Source organism: Muntiacus reevesi, chromosome X (genome assembly GCF_963930625.1).
Source record: "Muntiacus reevesi chromosome X, mMunRee1.1, whole genome shotgun sequence".
Classification (NCBI taxonomy): Eukaryota; Metazoa; Chordata; class Mammalia; order Artiodactyla; family Cervidae; genus Muntiacus; species Muntiacus reevesi.
In genome coordinates, this window is record NC_089271.1 from 56,915,434 (window position 1) to 56,938,093 (window position 22,660).

The following is a 22,660-nucleotide window of genomic DNA, read 5'->3' on the forward strand; positions in this document are numbered from 1 at the left end:
GGTCGACTCTCCTAATCTTGGACTTTCTTGATTGCCAGTCTGCTTTTCTAGGATGTAACAGAAATAAGTATCCTGACCAAGGGTACTTACCTTGGAGAGCTCTTGTCCAGGTCCACACAGTTGGCAAGTGACACACCGTCCCCATTGGTCCCAGTACTCATTTTCTTGGCAATCCATTGTGGGAAGGCTATGGGCACAGAATACAATTAGGGAACAAATGGAAAAGGATCTCAAGGCAAGTAGTGGCTTCCATCTCAGTTGGTTTATGGACCTCTTAGTCTAGCCTCTGGACCTGGGTTAGAAGGTTTGAGGAAGCCAACTCAAAACAGCTAATGCCTATACAGCACTAACCATGTGCCAAGAAGTCTTAAATGGTTTACATGTAATTATTCAAGCTTTGAAACAACCATATCATGAACTATTATTAGCCTAATTTTGAATGTGTGAAAAATGAGGCATAAAGGTCAATGAATTCACCAATGTTCATACAGTTAGTGGCTGTAACACTTGCTGAACTGGAAAGAAAATGATAAGACAAGGAGCTGGTATCTGTCTAGGAACTAGAGCATAGCCACAATCTCTCACATGTTACCAGCTATTAACAGTTTTGAAAGCACTTTCATACTCATTATATTTGATCCACACAAAATACATGTTGTAAGCAGTAGAGATTATTATCCTTTTGTGGATGAGAAAGCTGAAACATGGTTTTCTTTTGCCAAAACTGTCTCAAGTACCTTTGAGGAAAACTAGCTGTCATTGCTTCTGTCCTTGGAAGTGTGGGAGGGGAGAATGATCCAGCACGAAGAAATGTCCTGGTACATTAAAGTGTAGAGAAAAGGAAACATTACTCTGATAACAGTTCTCAAAATACAAATGGTATAGGGCACTGGCACTAGCATTGGTCAAAGAGTTGGGAGGTATGGGTTCTATCCTGGATACAGGTTTGCTTAGGACTAATAAGTTTTCTCAGGATATGGGACTTTCAGTGTTGAAACTAGGACAGTCTCAGGTAAACTGGGATGGTTGGTCAACTTACATGGCTCTTCTTTCAATCTATGATTCTGAATGAGTCACTTATTTTTTCTGGCTTCAGTTACTTAATCTGAAGAAAGGGGTCGGTATGTTCCTTACCTACCTTATATAGCCCTTGGAATGATTAAACGAACTAAGGTCCATCAAAGCATTCCTAAGAATTTGAGAAGTTATACAAAATAAGACAGATTTGAGTATATAGAGAGGTAGTTTTCTACAAAGATGAATTTTAATGTCAGTAACTGATACATGAGGCTTGCATTACTCAAAGAGAAAGGTGGGGTGAGATTCTTTTGTTCACTCCTTAACCTCATACCACGGTGGTGGTTTCTCAAAGTATATAAAATCTTAAATGTGTTCTTCCAGTCAGAAGAGAGGAGAGTATGGATGTATACCCTGTGCTAGATACCACCATTCTTCCCTTCAAAAGTCCCCAGTAGCAATGGAGTAAGTTTTCCTGTCTGGAATACTTGCTTGAATGTACCTTTGCCCATGATCAACTGGGCCATTCTTTCCCATTTCTTCATTCAGAAGAAAGTAGGCTACAAAACCCATTTTTTACATAAGCTTAAGATGCCCTCGTCTATGTTGTTTTGATTATTGACCCATATTGTCAGTCTCAGTAGGCACACTCCCCTCCCTACCCCACATCGTGTCATTAAGAATAAAAACTATCAGTGGTCTCACAGCTCTCATGACAAGAGAATTAAGTGTCATGGGCACAGGGCCAGAATACTCGTCTGGGCAACTCCCCTGTATCCTCTTCTTGCCCAAAAAAAACAGAAAATCATTGGCAGGAGCCAAAGAGCAGTCATGCCCTTAAGATACGCTCCCAATATAGGCATCTGAAATCTCCAAAGCAGCTGTTTCTGCCCTTTGGGTATCTGAGACACTCTATTCTATTTGGTATCCAGAGCCCCTTCCATCTAATAAATGTCATGTGGCATGAATCTTAACATGTCCCTCTAACCTTGGCTTTGAGACCTGTGAGTAGGCAAGTAAGGCGTATGGCCAAATCCCCATATCAGGTTCCAGGGAACGAACATAGGCCTTTTTTCCCCCATTTTGTCAAACTGTTTATCCAAAGCAAGCAAATTAAACTGTCTTTCACAATAAGTTTAACCAATTACCTTTTTTTAAAGAGAAGAAAGCCACAATGACTCTGATCTGTTCTGAAGAAGCCATGGTCATGAGTAAAGTTGTCTAATAATGGTTAAATTATTACCAAGGAACAAACTCAGGCCTTATGTCAAGTTCTTCCCTGTGGTCAGCAGTATCCTGTTGTAGACGTACTGCCTTTTTATTTTAAGAGAAGGTGAGGGAGAATAATTAAGTTTTGAGAAAATCAGAGCTACTGTGAGGTGCCCTATAACTGCAGCTAGACACACTTCCAAGGTATCCCAGAAGATACATCTGAATTCTCCAAACTGCTGTATAAGTCAGCAACATAGATGGACCTATAAAATTTCGACATATGTATGGATGCATGCTAAGTCACTTCAGTCATCACTGATTCTTTGCAACCCCATGCACTATAGCCCACCAGGCTCCTCTGTCTCTGGCATTGTCCAGACAAGAATACTGAAGTGGGTTGTCATGCCCTTCTTCAGGGGATCGTCATGAACCAGGAGTATAACCCACAGCTCCTGTTTCTCCTGAATTGCAGGCAAATTCTTTACCATTGAGCCACCAGGGAATATACTCATATAAATGCTTCCAGATAAAGATACAAAACCTTTTTATTACCTCAGCAGACTCTCGCATCCCCCTTCTCAGTCAATGCCATTCCCTTCTCTGAAGTAACTTCTATTCTGACTTCTATCACCATTATTAGTTTAACCTGTCCTAAATGTCATATAAATTTGATTCATATGAGAGCCCTCTTTTGTTCCTGGCTTTCTTTGCTCAATACAACATCTGTGAGATTTACCCATGACATTGTGTATAGTAACATTTATTTCTTACCATTGCTGTGTAGTATCCCATTGTTTGGATATGCCACAATTTATTTTATGTGTGTGGTTTTTTTGGTTGTTGTTTTTCTTTTTGTTTTGGTTGATGGGCATTGGGCTGTTTCTAATTTGTGGCCATTTAGAGTAAAGTTACCCTAATTTTTAAGATTTCTTTCCTTCTACTAATCCTGGGGTTCTTCATTTCTTCCTTTGCTAGTTGTTTTACGTGTAGAGTTAGGTTATTTATTTGACTTTTTTCTTGTTTCTTGAGGTAAGCCTGTATTGCTATGAACCGTCTCCTTAGCACTGCTTTTACAGTGTCCCATAGGTTTTGGGTTGTTGTGTTTTCATTTTCATTCCTTTCTATGCATATTTTGATTTCTGTTTTTTTTTTTTTTTTTTTTTTTTTTTTTTTTTTTTTATTTTTTTATTTATTTTTTTTTTTAATATTATTTTATTAGTTGGAGGCCAATCACTTCACAACATTTCAGTGGGTTTTGTCATACATTGACATGAATCAGCCATACAGTTACATGTATTCCCCATCCCGATCCCCCCTCCCACCTCCCTCTCCACCCGACTCCTCAGGGTCCTCCCAGTGCACCAGGCCCGAGCACCTGACTCATGTATCCCACCTGGGCTGGTGGTCCGTTTCACCATAGATAATATACATGCTGTTCTTTCAAAACATCCCACCCTCACGTTCTCCCCCAGAGTTCAAAAGTCTGTTCTGTATTTCTGTGTCTCTTTTTCTGTTTTGCATATAGGGTTATCGCCACCATCTATCTAAATTCCGTATATATGTGTTAGTATACTGTAATGTTCTTTATCTTTCTGACTTACTTCACTCTGTATAAAAAACTGGAAATAGAACTGCCATATGACCCAGCAATACCACTTCTGGGCATACACACTGAGGAATCCAGATCTGAAAGAGACACGTGCACCCCAATGTTCATCGCAGCACTGTTTATAATAGCCAGGACATGGAAGCAACCTAGATGCCCATCAGCAGATGAATGGATAAGGAAGCTGTGGTACATATACACCATGATTTCTGTTTTGATTTCTTCTGTGATTTGTTGGTTATTCAGCAGTGTGTTGTTCAGCCTCCATATGTTGGAATTTTTAATAGTTTTTCTCCTGTAATTGACATCTAATCTTACTGTATTGCGGTCAGAGAAGATGCTTGGAATGATTTCTTTTTTTTTTTTTTTTAATTTACCAAGGCTAGATTTATGGCCCAGGATGTGATCAATCCTGGAGAAAGTTCCTTGTGCACTAAGGTGAAATTCATTGTTTTGGGGTGAAATGTCCTATAGATATCAATTAGGTCTAACTGGTCCATTGTATCATTTAAAGTTTGTGTTTCCCTGTTAATTTTCTGTTCAGTTGATCTATCCATAGGTGTGAGTGGGGTATTAAAGTCTCCCACTATTATTGTGTTACTGTTAATTTCCCCTCTCATACTTGTTAGCATTTGCCTTACATATTGTGGTGCTCCTATGTAGGGTGCATATATATTTATAACTGTTATATCTTCTCCTTGGATTGATCCTTTGATCATTATGTAGTGTCCATCTTTGTCTCTTTTCACAGCATTTGTTTTAAAGTCTATTTTATCTGATATGAGTATTGCGACTCTTGCTTTCTTTTGGTCTCTATTTGCATGGAATATCTTTTTCCAGCCCTTCACTTTCAGTCTGTATGTGTCCCTTGTTTTGAGGTGGGTCTCTTGTAGACAACATATATAGGGGTCTTGTTTTTGTATCCATTCAGCCAGTCTTTGTCTTTTGATTGGTGTATTCAACCCATTCACATTTAAGGTAATTATTGATAAGTATGACCTCATTGCCATTTACTTTATTGTTTTGGGTTTGAGTTTATATATCCATTCTTTGTTTCCTGTCTAGAGAAGATCCTTTAGCATTTGTTGGAGAGTTGGTTTGGTGGTACTGCATTCTCTCAGCTTTTGCTTGTCTGTAAAGCTTTTTATTTCTCCTTCATATTTGAATGAAATCCTTTCTGGTTACAGAAATCTGGGCTGTAGGTTATTTTCCTTCTTCACTTTAAGTATGTCCTGCCATTCCCTTCTGGCCTGAAGAGTTTCTATTGAAAGATCAGCTGTTATCCTTATGGGAATCGCCTTGTGTGTTACTTGTTGTTTTTCCCTTGCTGATTTTAATATTTGTTCCTTGTATTTGATCTTTGTTAATTTGATTAATATGTGTCTTGAGGTGTTTCACCTTGGGTTTATCCTGTTTGGGACTCTCTGGGTTTCTTGGACTTGGGTGATTATTTCCTTCCCCATTTTAGGGAAGTTTCCATCTATTATCTCCTCAAGTATTTTCTCATGGTCTTTCTCCTTGTTTTCTTCTTCTAGGACTCCGATGATTCGAATGTTGAGGTGTTTTACAAATTCTTAGAAAAGTACAACTTGCCAAAACTGAGCCAGAAAGAAATGGAAAATCTTAACACACAAGATCCATCACAAGTATGGAAATTGAAACTGTAATCAGAAATATTCTAGCAAACAAAAGTCCAGGACCAGATGGCTTCACAACTGAATTCTACCAAAAATTTAGACAAGAGCTAACACCTATCCCAGGAAAACTCTTCCAGAAAATTGCAGAAGAAGGTAAACTTCGAAACACATTCTATGCGGCTGCCATGACCCGAATACCAAAACCTGACAAAGATGCCACAAAAAAGAAAATTACAGGCCAATACCACTGATGAATATAGATGCAAAAATTCTTAACAAAATTCTAGTAAACAGAATCCAACAACATATTAAAAGATCATACATCATGACCAAGTGGGTTTGATCCCAGGGATGCAAGGATTCTTCAATATCTGCAAATTAATCAATATAATACACCACATTAACAAATTGAAAGATAAAAACCATATGATTATCTCAATAGATGCTGAGAAGGTCTTTGACAAAATTCAACATACATTTCTGACAAAAACCCTCCAGAAAGCAGGCATAGAAGGAACATACCTCAACATAATAAAAGCTATATATGACAAACCCACAGCAAATATTATCCTCAATGGTGAAGAATTGAAAGCATTTCCCCTAAAGACAGGAACAAGACAAGGGTGCCCATTCTCACCACTACTATTCAACATAATTTTGGAAGTTTTAGCCACAGCAATCAGAGCAGAAAAAGAAATAAAAGGAGTCTAGATTGGAAAAGAAGAAGTAAAACACTCACTGTTTGCAGATGGCATGATTCTCTACATAGAAAACCCTAAAGACTCCACCAGAAAATTACTAGAGCTAATCAACGAATATAGTAAAGTTGCAGGATATAAAATTAGCACACAGCAATCCCTTGCATTCCTATACACTAAAAATGAGAAAACAGAAAGAGAAATTAAGGAAACAATTCCATTTATCATTGCAATGAAAAGAATAAAATATTTGGGAATATATCTACCTAAGGAAACAAAAGACCTATATATAGAAAACTATAAAACACTGGTGAAAGAAATCAAAGAGGACAAAAATAGATGGAGAAAAATACCCTGTTCATGGATCGGAAAAATCAATATAGTGAAAATGAGTATACTACCCAATGCAATCTATAGATTCAAGGCAATCCCTATCAAGATACCAACGGCATTTTTCACAGAACTAGAACAAATAATTTCACAATTTGTGTTGAAATACAAAAAACCTCAAATAGCCAAAGCAATCTTGAGAAAGATGAATGGAATTGGAGGAATCAACCTGCTTGATTTCAGGCTCTACTACAAACCACAGTCATCAAGACAGTATGGTACTGGCACAAAGACAGATATATAGATCAATGGTCAAAATAGAAAGCCCAGAGATAAATCCACACACCTATGGCCACCTTATCTTTTACAAAGGAGGCAAGAATATACAATGGAGAAAAGACAATTTCTTTAACAAGTGGTGCTAGGAAAACTGGTCAACCACTTGTGAAAGAATGAAACTAGAACACTTCCTAACACCATACACAAAAATAAACTCAAAATGGATTAAAGATCTAAATGTAAGACCAGAAATTATAAAACTCCTAGAGGTAAACATAGGCAAAACACTCTCCGACATAAATCACAGCAGGTCCTCTTTGACCCACCTCCCAGAATATTGGAAACAGAAGGAAGAATAAACAAATGGGACCTAATTAAAATTAAAAGCTTCTGCACAACAACGGAAACTATAAGCAAGGTGAAAAGACAGCCTTCAGAATGAGAGAAAATAACAATCAAAGCAACGGACAAAGAATTTATCTCAAAAACATACAAGCAACACCTGCAGCTAAATTCCAGAAAAATAAAAGACCCAATCAAAGAGTGGGTTGAAGAACTCAATAGACAGTTCTCCAAAGAAGACATACAGATGGCTAACAAATACATGAAAAGATGCTCAACGTCACTCATTATCAGAGAAATGCAAATCAAAACCACAATGAGGTACCATTTCACGCCAGTCAGAATGGCTGCTATTCAAAAGTCTACAAGCAATAAATGCTGGAGAGGGTGTGCAGAAAAGGGAACCCTCTTACACTGTTGGTGGGAATGCAAACTAGTACAGCCACTATGGAGAACAGTGTGGAGATTCATGAAAAAACTGGAGTTAGAACTGCCATATGACCCAGCAATCCCACTTCTGGGCATACACACTGAGGAAACCATAAATGAAAGAGACACATGTACCCCAATGTTCATTGCAGCACTGTTTATAATAGCCAGGACATGGAAGCAACCTAGATGTCCATCAGTAGACAAATGGATAAGAAATCAGTGGTACATATACACAATGGAATATTATTCAGCCATTAAAAAGAATACATTTTAATCAGTTCTAGTGAGATGGATGAAACTGGCGTGTACTATACAGAATGAAGTAAGCCAGACAGAAAAACACCAATACAGTATACTAATGCAGGTATATGGAATTTAGAAAGATGGTAACAGTAACCCTATATGTGAGACAGCAAAAGAGACACAGATGTATAGAACAGTCTTTTGGACTCTGTGGGAAAGGGCGAGGGCAGGATGATACGTGAGAATGGCACTGAAACATGTAAATTATCATATGTGAAACAAATCTCCAGTTCAGGTTCGATGCATGATACAGGGTGCTCGGGGTTGGTGCATTGGGATGACCCAGAGGGATGGGATGGGGAGGGAGGTGGGGGGGGGTTCAGGATGGGGAACACATGTACACCCATGGCAGATTCATGTCAATGTGTGGCAAAACCAATACAATATTGTAAAGTAAAAAAAATAATAATAATAAAAATAAAAATTTAAAGAATAGACTAAAAAGAAGTAAAAAATAAAAATTAAATTTGAAATATGATTTACATATCAGAAAAATAGAATAAAGCTGCTACACTATGGTCAAATGATTTTCAAAGAGAGTGCCAAGACAATTCAATGGGAAAGGAATAAGCTTTTCAAAAAAACGTATTGTGACACCTGCATAGTCACATGAAAAAGAATCAAATTGGATCCTTATCTCACACTATATGTAAAATTAACTTAAAGTGGACCAAACCTCTAAATGAAAGATATAAACCTATATAACTCTTAATGGAGTTTTTATAAGAAAACACAAATATTTATAATTAATTTTTTTTCTTATAGGAAAATATAGGTATAAATCTTTGTGACCTTTAATTAGGCAATGATTTCTTAGATCATAGCACCAGAAGGAACACAACAAAACAGAAAAAAAACACATAAATTTTACTTAACCAAAATTTAAAACTTTTGAGCTTCAAGGGCACTATCAAGAAAATAAAAAGACAAACCACATAACAGGAGAAAAAAAAAAAAACAACTGCAAGTTATAGAGAACTGACAAGCCATGTGTAGGGCTTCCCTGGTGGCTCAGGTAGCAAAGTATTCGCCTGCAATTCAGGACACCCAGGTTCGATCCCTCGGTTGGGAAGATCCCTTGGAGAAGGGAATGGCAACCCACTTTAGTATTCTTACCTGGAGAATTCCACGGACAGAGGTTGCAGGCTACAATCCACAGGGTTGCTTTCAAAGAGTCAGACACGACTGAGTGACTAAGCATGAACACACAAACTATATATCAATGTATGTGTGTATATACATATATAATGCATATGTATAATGTATATATTGTAATATACACACACACATATATATACACACACAAATATATAATGGGCTTCCCAGGTGGCACTAATGGTAAAGAAAGGGAAAGGGAAGTTGCTCAGTCGTGTCCAACTCTTTGCGACCCCATGGACTGTAGCCTACCAGGCTTCTCCAGCCATGGGATTCTCCAGGCAAGAATACTGGAGTGGGTTGCCATTCCCTTCTCCAGAGGATTGTCCTGACCCAGGGATCAAATCCAGGTCTCCTGCATCGCAGGCAGATGCTTTACCCTCTGAGCTACCAGGGAAGCAGTGGTAAAGAACCTGCCTGTCAATGCAGGAGACATAGGAGATGCAGGATCAATCTCTGGGTCAGGAAGATCCCCTGGAGGAGGGCATGACAACACACTCCAGTATTCTTATCTGGAGAATCACATGGACAGAGGACCCTGGCAGACTACAGTCCATAGAGTTGCACAGAGTCAGACATGACTGAAATGAATTAGCACACATGCATGCATACATATACAACATGGAAATCTTATGACTCAACAATAAAAGGACAAATAATCTAATTAAATATTTGAATATACACTGCTCAAAGATGCTTTAACATCATTAGCAACTAGGGGAATGCTGATCAAAATCACCATGAATACTATTTCACACCCATTGCTGCTGCTGCTGCTGCTAAGTCGCTTCAGTCACGTCCGACTCTGTGATACGCCATAGATGGGAGCCCACCAGGCTCTTCCATCTCTGGCATTCTCCAGGCAAGAACACTGGAGTGGGTTGCCCACTAATGTGGCCATAATAAAAAAAGGGGGGATGGTTAAATGTTGGGAAGGATGTGGATAAATTGCAACTTCATATATTGCTGGTAAATGTAAAGTGGTGTACTCTCTTTGAAAAGTGGTTTTGCAGTTCCTGAAAATATTAAACATAAAGTTACCATGTGATCCAGCAATTCTTATCTTCGTTATATAACCAAAATAAATGAGAATATATATTCACACAAAAATCTGGACATGAATGCTCTCAACAGCACTATTCATAATAGCCAAAATCATAGAAACAACTCAAATATAAATCAACTGATAAGTGGATAAACAAAGTGTAGTCTATCAATACAATTAAATATTATTTAGCCAAAAAAAGGAGTGAAATTCTCAATAAGGACTACAACATGGATGGACCTTGAAAACATAATGCTAAGTGAAAGAAGCTACACAAAAGGAAAAATGCATGATTCCATTTATATGAAATATCCAGAACAGGCAATTCATAGAAGCAGAAAGTAGGCTAGTAGTTGCCAGGGACTGAGGGAAGGAGAAAATGTGAAATAACTACTTAATAGGTACTGTCTGGAACTAGATAGTAGTGATGGTTGTGTGATTTGGTGAATATGTTAAAAAAAAAAAAACAGTGAACTGTACACTTTAGAAAAGTGAAATTTATGATATGAGAATGATATTTCATAAAAAACCTAGTTCCTTAGCATTTTCTTTAATACCTTTAACTACCCTATATCATTCTATTAGACAATGCTTGTTATTCCTCAAATTAAAATTTAAGAAAAGGTTTAATTAGGTCCCATTTGTTTATTTTTTATTTTATTTCCAATATTCTGGGAGGTGGGTCATAGAGGATCCTGCTGTGATTTATGTCAGCGAGTGTTTTGCCTATGTTCTCCTCTAGGAATTTTATAGTTTCTGGTCTTATTATTTAGATCTTTAATCCATTTTGAGTTTATTTTTGTGTATGGTGTTAGAAAGTGTTCTAGTTTCATTCTTTTACAAGTGATTGACCAGTTTTCCCAGCACCACTTGTTAAAGAGATTGTCTTTTTTGCATTGTATATCCTTGCCTCCTTTGTCAAAGATAAGGTGTCCATAGGTGTGTGGATTTATCTCTGTACTTTCTATTCTGTTCCATTGATCTATATTTCTGTCTTTGTGCCAGTACCATACTTTCTTGATGACTGTGGTTTTGTAGTATAGTCTGAAGTCAGGCAGGTTGATTCCTCCAGTTCCACTCTTCTTTCTCAAGATTACTTTGGCTATTCGAGGTTTTTTGTATTTCCAAAATGAAGCAACACACAAAGGATTAATCTCAAAAACATACAAGCAACACCTGGATTCCAGAAAAATAAATGACCCAATCAAAAAATGGGCCAAAGAACTAAACAGACATTTCTCCAAAGAAGACATACAGATGGCTAACACATGAAAAGATGCTTAACATTACTCATTATCAGAGAAATGCAAATCAAAACCACAATGAGGTACCATTACACACCAGTCAGGATGGCTGCTATCCAAAAGTCTACAAGCAATAAATGCTGGAGAGGGTGTGGAGAAAAGGGAACCCTCTTACACTGTTGGTGGGAATGCAAACTAGTACAGTCACTACGGAGAACAGTGTGGATATTCCTTAAAAAACTGGAAATAGAACTGCCATATGACCCAGCAATTCCACTCCTGGGCATACACACTGAGGAAACCAGATCTGAAAGAGACACATGCACCTCAATGTTCACTGCAGCACTGTTTATAATAGCCAGGACATGGAAGCAACCTAGATGCCCATCAGCAGATGAATGGATAAGGAAGCTGTGGTACATATACACCATGGAATATTACTCAGCCATTAAAAAGAATTCATTTGAATCAGTTCTAATGAGATGGATGAAACTGGAGCCCATCATACAGAGTGAAGTAAGCCAGAAAGATAAAGACCAATACAGTATACTAATGCATATATGTGGAATTTAGAAAGATGGTAATGATAACCCTATATGCAAAACAGAAAAAGAGACACAGATATACAGAAGAGAATTTTGGACTCTGTGGGAGAAGGCGAGGGTGGGATGTTTCAAGAGAACAGCATCGAAACATGTATATTATCTGTGGTGAAACAGATAACCAGCCCAGGTGGGATGCATGAGACAAATGCTCGGGCCTGGTGCACTGGGAAGACCCAGAGGAATCGGGTGGAGAGGGAGGTGGAAGGGGGGATCGGGATGGGGAATACATGTAAATCCATGGCTGATTCATGTCAATGTATGACAAAAACCACTACAATATTGTAAAGTAATTAGCCTCCAACTAATGAAAATAAATGAAGAAAAAAAATTTATAAGAAAGTATTATGAATAGTCTTTATCTTTCTGGCTTACTTCACTCTGTATAATGGGCTCCAGTTTCATTCATCTCATTAGAACTGATTCAAATGACATGGGTGATTCATGTCAATGTATGACAAAAACCACTACAATATTGTAAACTAATTAGTCTCCAACTAATAAAAAAAAAGAAAAAAAAGTATTATGAATATTCTTATATATGCCTCAAATGATTTGTTTTAATTCAAATTTATCTATTACGTGCTATTTGGGTTATTTATTGGGTTTGACCAGAGGTGCTGACAAGTGGCAAGATGACTAGAGTACCTCCTTATTTTGTCTGTCTCTGTCATGTGACTGTTTACCCTGTCTATCCTCTTGTCCTGATCCTGTCCCCTTTAAAAAAATAACCTAGAAAAATAAGAATGCAAGTTGACAGGGAAGAAGATAAGCAATGAAGCTGACATTAATAGTAATTCCCATATGAGCTCATGGCACCCTGAAAAATTGATGTTGCCAAGTTTCTGCTGATATTAGGTACTTAAACTACTGCCAGTGCAGCTGCCTCTGGCCACAGCTTGCGACTGCTGTTCTTCTCAACTTGCACATGCCTGTGGGATGAAACGTGCTTTCTCTATCTAGGATGAGTGGGCAAAACAGGATGACAGGTCTAAATTAAGAACTCAGGACTTCATGGAAGATATTTGCCTTGCCTGGGCAGTGCAGGAGATGTGAGATTAAAGAGGATGAGGAAGACAGCAGGTGGTCCATGCCCTGCCCATTCCTCTCCTTGTGAGCCTACCCAGTCACCCACATGCAGGGGACTGGCAAAAATCAAAGTAGTTGCTCAGTGTGGGCTTGAGAACAGTAATTTCTTTGAAAATCAAGCTTCTAATCTGTGCAATGCCTTCATCATTTCCAGATGATTGGCCTATAATCCAGATGGTGTTTTATCACTTGGTGCTAGCTCTCAGAGTTCTCTTTCTTGGCATGGCTCAGGGCCACTTCTATCCCTGCCCATAATCTGCTTCCAAACTATCAAACCTCTTATCTTCTTTCTGCCCACATATTTGTGAATTCTGCATTCCTCAGAATCGTGAGTGGTCCCAGGTCTAGCTCTACTATCAAAAGTGTATTCCTCCCCACTGCTGGACTCAAGGTCCCCAGTTATACCATGAGGATTTGGCCAAATCTTTGACTAGTGGTTCTCATCTAGTGCATCTTGGGAACTCCAAAAAACATGTATATTTGGTTCGCATTCCTGAGATTCTGATGTATTTGGAATTTTTAAAAATTCAGGAGGTGATTCTCATGTACAACCAACTTTGAAAGTCTTTGTTTGTTTTTTTCTGTTTTGGTTCTTCAACTCAGCTTGTGGGATCTGAGTTCCCCAACCAGGGATCAAACCTAGGCCCCCAGCAGTGGAATTTCAGAGTCCTAACCACTGGGTAGTCAAGGAATTCCCTGAAAATCATTGTTTTAAGGTTCTTTTTGGCTCTTGTACATTTTGTCTGAATATTAGATGCAGTTAGAAAAAGGACTTTATGTCCCCTCACAATTAGAGGGAACTTGATGAGGGAGTAACTTGGGGCCTACTCATTTTTTTCTGGAAAGAATGAGTGATAGTGTGACATGGGCTGAGGGTGGAATGATTCTTTTAAAACATGTTAAATCATGTCACTTTCAACCTCAAAATGCATTGATGGTTCTCCCTACTCAATAAAACTAAAGTCCTCAAAATGGCCAATGAGGCTTTAGGTGGTTTTCCTACCTCCCCATCACCTCTTTGATCCCATAATCTACTATTCTTCCTATTATTCTCTTAACTCAAACCATGCCAACCTCCTTACTCTTCCTGAAACTAACCTGAAAATGCTCCCACCTTAAGGCCTTTCACACTCACTGTTCCCTTAGTCAGGCATGTGTTCCTCTAGATATCTACATGGCTACTTTCCTCACCTTCTTCAGTTCTTTGATCTTATAATATCTTCTTTTTATTTATGTATTTATTTATTTATTTTTTAATTTATTTTTATTAGTTGGAGACTAATTACTTTACAATATTGTAGTGGTTTTTGCCATACATTGACATGAATCAGCCATGGATCTATCTTCTTAGTGAGGCTTTTCTAACTACTCTCTTAAAACTTCAACTTCCCATCATATTCCCTATGCCCTTCTCCTGTTTCATTCTTCTCAGTAGCACTTATGACAATCTGACACATTTTATATCTTACTTATTTACTTATATATTGCTTGTTTCTAACCCAACTAAAATGTAAACACCATGAGATCATGGTCGTTATGTTTAGTACTTCATCCCTCATGCCTAGAACATGCCTGGCATACAGTAGGGACTAAATAAATATTTGTTGGATGAGTTAATGGTAAACATTTACAAAAAATGGTAACAATCTTCTGGCCTAGTGAAAGGTTTCACAATTGGAAAGGGTTTCATACCAGTTAGCTCAATAGGTTTTTCCAATAACTCTGAGAATAAGCCATGGGTTATTATCACCAATTAATGGATTTTTAAAACAGAGGCTTAAAGAGAAAAAAAATACCTCAAATACACAGAAGAACCATACAAAAAAGATCATGACCCAGATAACCACGATGGTGTGATCACTCACCTAGAACCAGACATCCTGGAATGCGAAGTCACGTGGGCCTTAGGAAGCATCACTATGAACAAAGCTAGTGGAGGTGATGGAATTCCAGTTGAGCTATTTCAAATCCTAAAAGATGATGCTGTGAAAGTTCTTCACTCAGTATGCCAGCAAATATGGAACACTCAGCAGTGGCCACAAGACAGGAAAAGGTCAGTTTTCATTCCAATCCCAAAGAAGGGCAATGCCAAAGAATGTTCAAACTACCATACAATTGTACTCATCTCACACACTAGCAAAGTAATGCTCAAAATGCTCCAAGACAGGCTTCTAGAGTATGTGAACTGTGAACTTCCAGATGTTCAAGCTGGATTTAGAAAAGGCAGAGGAACCAGAGATCAAATTGCCAACAAACTGTTGGCAATTGTTGATCCATCAAACTGTTGGATCATCGAAAACGCAAGAGAGTTCCAGAAAAAAAATCTACTTCTGCTTTATTGACCACACCAAAACCTTTGATTGTGTGGATCATAAGAAACTGTGGAAAATTCATAAAGAGATGGGAATACCAGACCACCTTACCTGCCTCCTGAGAAATATGTATGCAGGTCTAGAAGCAAAAGTTAGAACTGGACATGGAACAACAGACTGGTTCCAAATCAGGAAAGGAGTATGTCAAGGTTGTATATGGTCACCAAGCTTATTTAACTTATATGCATTATTTAACTTATAAGGAGAGTATATGATGCAAAATGCCGGGCTGGATGAAGTACAAGCTGGAATCAAGATTGCCGGGAGAAACATCAATAACCTCAGATATGTAGATGACACCACCCTTACAGCAGAAAGTGAAGAAGAACTAAAGAGCCTTTTGATGAAAGTGAAAGAGGAGAGTGAAAAAGTTGGTTTAGAACTCAACATTCAGAAAACTAAGATCATGGCATTCGGTCCCATCACTTCAAGGCAAATAGATTGGGAAACAATGGAAATAGTGAGAGAATTTATTTTGGGGGGCTCCAAAATCACTGCAGATGGTGAGTGCAGCCATGAAGTTAAAAGATGCTTGCTCCTTGGAAGAAAAGTTATGACCAACCTAGACAACATATTAAAAAGCAGAGACATTACTTTGCCAACAAGTTCTGTATAGTCAAAGCTATGGTTTTTCCAGTGATCATGTATGGGTGTGACTATAAAGAAAGCTGAACACTGAAGAATAGATGCTTTTGAACTGTGGTGTTCAGAAGAGTCCCTTGGACTGCAAGGAGGTCAAACTAGTCAATCCTAAAGGAAATCAGTCCTGAATATTCATTGGAAGGACTGATGCTGAAACTGAAACTCCAATACTTTGGCCACCTGATGGGAAGAACTGACTCATTGGAAAAGACCCTGATGCTGGGAAAGCTTGGAAGCGGGAGGAGAAGGGGACGACAGAGAATGAGATGGTTGGATGGCATTACTGACTCAATGGACATGAGTTTGAGCAAGCTCTGGGAGTTGGTGATGGACAGGGAAGCTTGGCCTGCTGCAGTTCTTGGGGTTGCAAAGAGTCGGACATGACTGAGCAACTGAAGTGAACTGACTGAAATTTATTTAACTAGCATTAAACAAACCCAGGACTGACAGGTAATTTAAGACTTATGGTTATGGCATGCTTTCCAAGGCAGTATTGATCTCTAAAATAGGGAATGTAGGTCCTCCCAGGCTGTCACTTAAATTTACTATTTCCTCAGTGATCTTATAGGGACAAAAATATTTTCTGCAAGTGCTTGGGCCTGGTGCACTGGGAAGACCCAGAAGAATAGGGTGGAGAGGGAGGTGGGAGGGGGATCGGGATGGGGAATACATGTAACTTCATGGCTGATTCATGTCAATGTATGACAAAACCCAAAAAAATAAAAAATAAAAAATTAAAAAAAATATTTTCTGAACATTCATCTGTTCTTTAAAGAATGGCTAGATAGGTTTTCTGCTCAAGTCCTAGGAGATAAGGACCAGGATAATGATGGGAGCAATAGAAGGAGAAAGGAAGCGATGATGGGAGATACAGGTCTTACAAGGAAACTCCAAAGGACCCTACAATTACATGGGCGTGTGAACGACATGCCAGAGAAGATTCTAAAGGTTTCTGCCTAGGAAGCCAGGATAACCTTGGGACCACAAATAGTGTGAAAGGGGAGCTCCTTTTATTTATAAAAAAGACAACATTCTCAATTTTAAATTGTTTTAAGTTTGGAAAGTTGGAGTGAACAAAAGAGCATGTCAGTGGTGGTGCCCAACAGGCAATTAAAATATGTAGAACATAGGTGAGGGCTAGAAATAAGTCTAACGCATAAAAATACCAGCTCAGTTCATGAATGCACATCAGAATTATCTGGGGTACCTTAAAACATAGGGCTTCCCTGTTGGCTCAGATGGTAAAAAGTCTGTCTGCCATGCAGGAGACCTAGGTTTGAGCCCTGGGTCAGGAAGATTCCCTGGAGAAGGGAATGGCTATCCACTCTAGTGTTCTTACCTGGAGAATTCCACAGACAGGAACCTGGCAGACAACAGTCCATGAGTCACAAAGAATCGGACACAACTGAGCAACTAACACTTTCACTTTTAAAACATACTTAAACCTTAGATCAATTAAAAAAAAAAAAAACTTCTGGAAGGTTAAGCAACATTGGCCTAAGTAAATCATGACAGAGGCTTAGATGAGCTAAGAAAAATGTTAAGAATGAAACACTAATGGACATCCATATTTGAAGCTGGAAGAAGAATAGTCAGCAGCAACCAAGAAGGGGAATCCAGGGAAGAAAGACTAGAACCTGGATGGGATAGTACAGGACAAAGTTTTAAGAAGTAAAAGATAAGCAATAGTGTCAGCTGTTGGTACAGGTAGGTGAAGGAGCATCAGGACTGGAAATGCATTATCTTGTTGGTATGTGACAAAAGTATATTGTCTTTTAATATTCAAATATATCACAATATGTGCATGGAATAGAAATAATTCAGAAACCACAGGTGGTTGTTACAGTTTTTATCAAGCTTCTCTTTTCATTTCCAAAGTGGTTGAAGTATTTCAACTGTTAGTGATAGCAATGTTTGGTCCAGTACTGTTGATTAGTATATCAACAGAGGAGAATAAAGAGAGTTAGCAAAGTTAAAGATGTCACAATTATTTACCTTGTTTTTTTATTCCAGTGTACAGAGCAACAGATAATGACTCAGCAAGAATAAAGATGTTGGGGTAGAAAAATAAAAGAAAATTTTATTAAAAATAATTGTCACTGTACAGATAGAATTAATATCCCATGGGGGCAATTTTAATTCAGCCAAAAGCAAATGTTAACCATGTGGGTTAACATCTTTTTCCTTCAAAACATGTGAAAACACACACATACACAATAAAAAAAGCTCAAATATAAAAAAGACAAACATAATTTAAAAGACTCTAAATTGAGGGGGGGAATACTAAAAAGTATATAAATATATTGTTAGTGTCTGGAAACTGCTGAAAAAATTGTTAAAGTGAGTGGGGAAGAGAACACTGTAGCTAAGAATATGGTGATATAATTAAAACCAGCCATCTTTGGGCTGATTATGAAAACATATCCAGTTAAGTTCAGTTCAGTTGCTCAGTCATGTCTGACTCTTTGTGAGTCCATGAACCGCAGCATGCCAGGCCTCCCTGTCCATCACCAACTCCCAGAGTTTACCCAAACTCATGTCCATTGAGTCAGTGATACCATCCAACCATCTCATCCTCCGTCATCCCCTTCTCCTCCTGCCCTCAATCTTTCCCAGCATATTAGGAAAACATTGGACTGTAGTTTACCAGGTTTCTCCATCCATTGGATTTTCCAGGCAAGAGTACTGGAGTGGGTTGCCATTTCCTTCTCCAGTAGGAAAACATTAATGATTGCTGAAACAGTTTTCCAAAGTATGAGGAAGGGTACAAAAACTACCCTGGATGATGTTCAAGGGATAAATGAGATAATGTATGTGAAAGTGCTCTGGAAACTCCAAACTGTGCTACACATATGAGGGATTGCTATGAGTGTTGTTTCTATTCCACCCAGAATTTGGGAGCAAAGGGCATTGAAGAGAGGCCACAGGCCAGACAAATAACCAATACTCCAAACCACTGCTTTTGTTTCTCAGTGTCCCTAGACAAAGTGAGTCACATTCATGTACTGACCAACACAAGATACCATGAAATTCTGATATCATTAAAAGCTACTTACATCACCAGCAGTAGGCTTCCCAGGTGGTGTTAGTGATAAAACAAACAAACAAAACCCACCTGCCAATGCAGGAGACTTAAGAGACGTGGGTTTGCTTCTCCTGGAAGATCCCCTGGAGGAGGGTGTGGCAACCCACTCCAGTATTCTTACCTGGAGAATCACCATGAACAGAGAAGCCTAGCAGGCTACAGTCCATAGGGTCGCAAAGAATCAGACACAACAGAATTGACTGAGCATGCACACAGGTGCGCACGCACACACACACCACCAGCAGTACTAGGTGACTTCCCAAGGAGGATATACTCTTGACTGAGTTCTCCCAGCTGAAAACTGGATTTGTGGTATGATTTTTTTTTACAGGGTTAAGAACTCGATGAAACTCATTCAAGTGCTCTCATTTCTGATTTTTATTAATGTTCTTTGGTCTTGCCCCATATTCTCTCTACCCTGTTCAATTTACCAGATTATCTGGAATAGCTGTATCTCTCTGAAGATGTCAATAAGAACAGTACTTTTTCTCACAAAGCAATCTAAATTCTATCATATGCATTATCTTTTCCTCACAGGCCAGCAATATCCTAAGGAAACAGACATTCAAACTGATAAGCATTTGCAAGCATAGCCCAGGGCTGTTTATCCTCACAATATGAATGGGAGAATCAGTTCATAGAGTGAAGCCTGTCTGTATAGGATCAGATATTGATGCCAAAATATTGCTTGACTTTTATTTTTCAGGCTGTCTAAGGAAAAGATAGGTGGCGGGATAGTGGGGAAAAAGTGCAACTGATATAACAAGAAGTTCATGATCTCATATGTAAATGCACATCCTGTAAAACAATGTTCAGTATTGTACAATCTTAGAGTTAGATGGAAATTCAAAAGTCATCTTATCCCCAAATGTCTGTTGCCCAATAAAAAAATGCCATCCATATCTACTTGAATTCCTTTAGTAAGAGGCAGGCACCTCAGTTCATTATGTTTTTTTTGTTTTGTTTTGTTTTGCTTTTTCTCATCTTTGGTAACTGGCTAAAACTTCAAAGCATCAAATAATTGAAAACATTGTCATGGAATCTCAAAAGGATTCTTTAAGACAACCTAACCTCATTCCCTTGATTATCCAGATGGGGAGACTGAAGCTCCTCTAGAAAGTATAGAATTTCTCCTCATTTAGATAGCCAGTCAGTGGCAGAGCCAGGACTAGAATTCAAAGCCTCCAAATTTAGGACCTAGTGTCAAAATTAAAACAAAACAAAACTGACCTTGGAGTAAGAAAAATCTGGTTTTCAGGTTTTGCCTAAACACTTACTAACTCGATCTCTAGCAAGTTTCATTTTCTTTGGGCCTATTTGGCCACCTGTACAATTAAGACCAGAAGACCTGAACCTTCCCTAGGGGTAAGTAGTCAGTGGGATTATGGATTTGAAAGTACCTGGCACATAGTGGGAATTTAAGAAATAATAAATTACAAAGGAACTTGTCACATTCATCCATCATGTTCCTTTTAGTGTTTCCCATCACTTATGAAGATACCGCCACCACTGCAACTTATATAGCTTAAAATCTCAGAGTCTTATTTGACTTCATAGCATGCTATAAGAGAAAAGATGGAAGAGTTTTTGACCTGGGAATGAAAGATGAATGAGAATCTGGTCTTTGGTTTTCAGATCTTTGAGGAATTATCCTGAAGAGACTGAGCGGACTTCTCTGAGTGGCCCCAGAGAGAATGACTAGAACCTCTGGAAGCCACAGGAAGACTGAGTTTAGCTTAACAAAAGGAAGAACTTTTGCAGAGTCAAGGCTTCCTATGAAGGGAATGGACTCTCTCAGAGATTAGTAAGTGCATTCCCTCTGAAAGTATTCAGGCAGATACTAGCAAAGATGTTATAGGGTGTAGCTAATTGGAGTGAAAGAAAATTATGATTCATAAAAACCTACTATGCATCAGATATCATGCTAGGCATTTTACAAGGATTACTTCTTTTAATCCTTTCAACAAGCCTATGATATGGATACTATTCTCCCTCTAAACAGTTTTGGAGAAATTCATATTTCTCAATGGGCTTGCTACCGGTATAATAAGTGGGTAGTAGGAACAATGCTTTGTTGTATCAAACTGGTTGGCATTAAATGCAGTAGTACTTCATCCCTTGTGTACAAAAATCACACTCCCAGGACATATTTCCAAATGTCCTATGAGTACTGTTTTGATCCTGGTTGGAAATAAAGAATAATTGATATGCTTAGTATCACAAACAGCAGGTAAGTAGCAGACCCAGAACTTTAATAAGCTGTGTCTAACTCAGAAAGTGGACACCCTTTCTATTTGTACCATCCACAAAAATGGATGGAATTAGTGGAATACACAACCTTTTAAAGTCTAAACCATCCCAAAAGATATTGATTCTCTCATTCTTCTTTTTTCAATCTCATGTAATTTGTCAACTTCCAAATTCTGCAGATTCATCTTCTGTGATGTCTTGTTAAATTCATTATCTCCTTTCTGTTCCCATAGTCACCACCTCCAGGGTCTCATTCCCTCTCTGCATCTGGTTTATCTACCTCTCATGTTTTCTTATTGCAATTAAGGTAACTCATGTTTACCAGATTCTTCTTCCTGAAACACAGATTTGTCTTTTTCCTTTAGCTCAGAAACTTTCAATGATTTTCCAAAGTCTGATGAATTAAAGAGAAAATCTAGCATTCAAAAGTCTTCCATGGTTTGTCATCAATCTACCATGGCAACTTTAACTTCCATTTTCCACCTAATTGTACTCTAAAATCCAGTTTAGCTGGTGTTCTTTTCACAAGCCCAGAGCTTCCCTGACTTCAAACAGTTGTTCTTGTTTTTTTCTCTGCTTGGACTGCCATCTCTCCTGTTTCCACCTGTTGAAATCCTATCTGTGTTTCATGGCTCATCATAAATAATAATAATAGTTAACATTTATAAAGTGCTTATTTTGGTCCAGGCACTGTGCTAAGTGTGTGCAATTATTTCACACAGATTATCTAATTTAATCCTCACAGAAACTTAAGAAAGTAAGCTCTATTATTATCTCTGGCTTAACCTAGACTAAAACAGAATTCAGAGAGGGTGTAGCAATTATGCTTGATCAATGTCACACAAGTTAATAAATGGTAGGGGTGGGATTTGAGTTTAAGTAGTCTGGCTTTGCAGCTCTGTAAGGTGCTAAAATGTCAAAAAAAATCCAAAAACCCTTTCTGATTTTCTCTGGCTCAACTAGATGTGATCCTTCTCTGACAACATCAAAACATTTTGACAGAATCTTTAAAACTTATCTTATTTAATTGCTCTTATACCCATGACGAGGTGCCAGTGGGCACAGACTATGTCTTAGGCATATGTCTGTCTCACACAGTGTGGCACAGAGTAGGTGCTCAGCGAGAGTGTTATGTTGAATTGGAGGTATGCTGGGGTGAAGGAAGGGACTAAAGAATTATGTAGGGGAACATACCCCATACTTTCCTGCCTTAGCAACCCTGCATGGTGTGATACTGGTTAAAGCTGCCAACATCTGTCTAAATCAGATCTTGCAGTCTCTGCTTCCCCAGCCTAGTTTCCTGGCGGGCCTTTTCTTGTC

General features: G+C 38.4%; 1 protein-coding gene across 2 annotated transcripts in view; it reads right to left on the minus strand.

The window, feature by feature from the left end:
* The window catches only part of EDA2R (ectodysplasin A2 receptor), a 112,594-nt gene that overhangs the window by 89,169 nt on the left and 765 nt on the right, over positions 1–22,660 (minus strand). For both annotated transcript variants that reach the window (XM_065915679.1, XM_065915678.1), the window contains exon 2: positions 91–187. In XM_065915679.1, coding sequence (XP_065771751.1) covers positions 91–177 — 87 coding nt within the window. In that variant the 5' untranslated portion in view covers positions 178–187. The remainder of the gene's footprint in view (positions 1–90; positions 188–22,660) is intronic.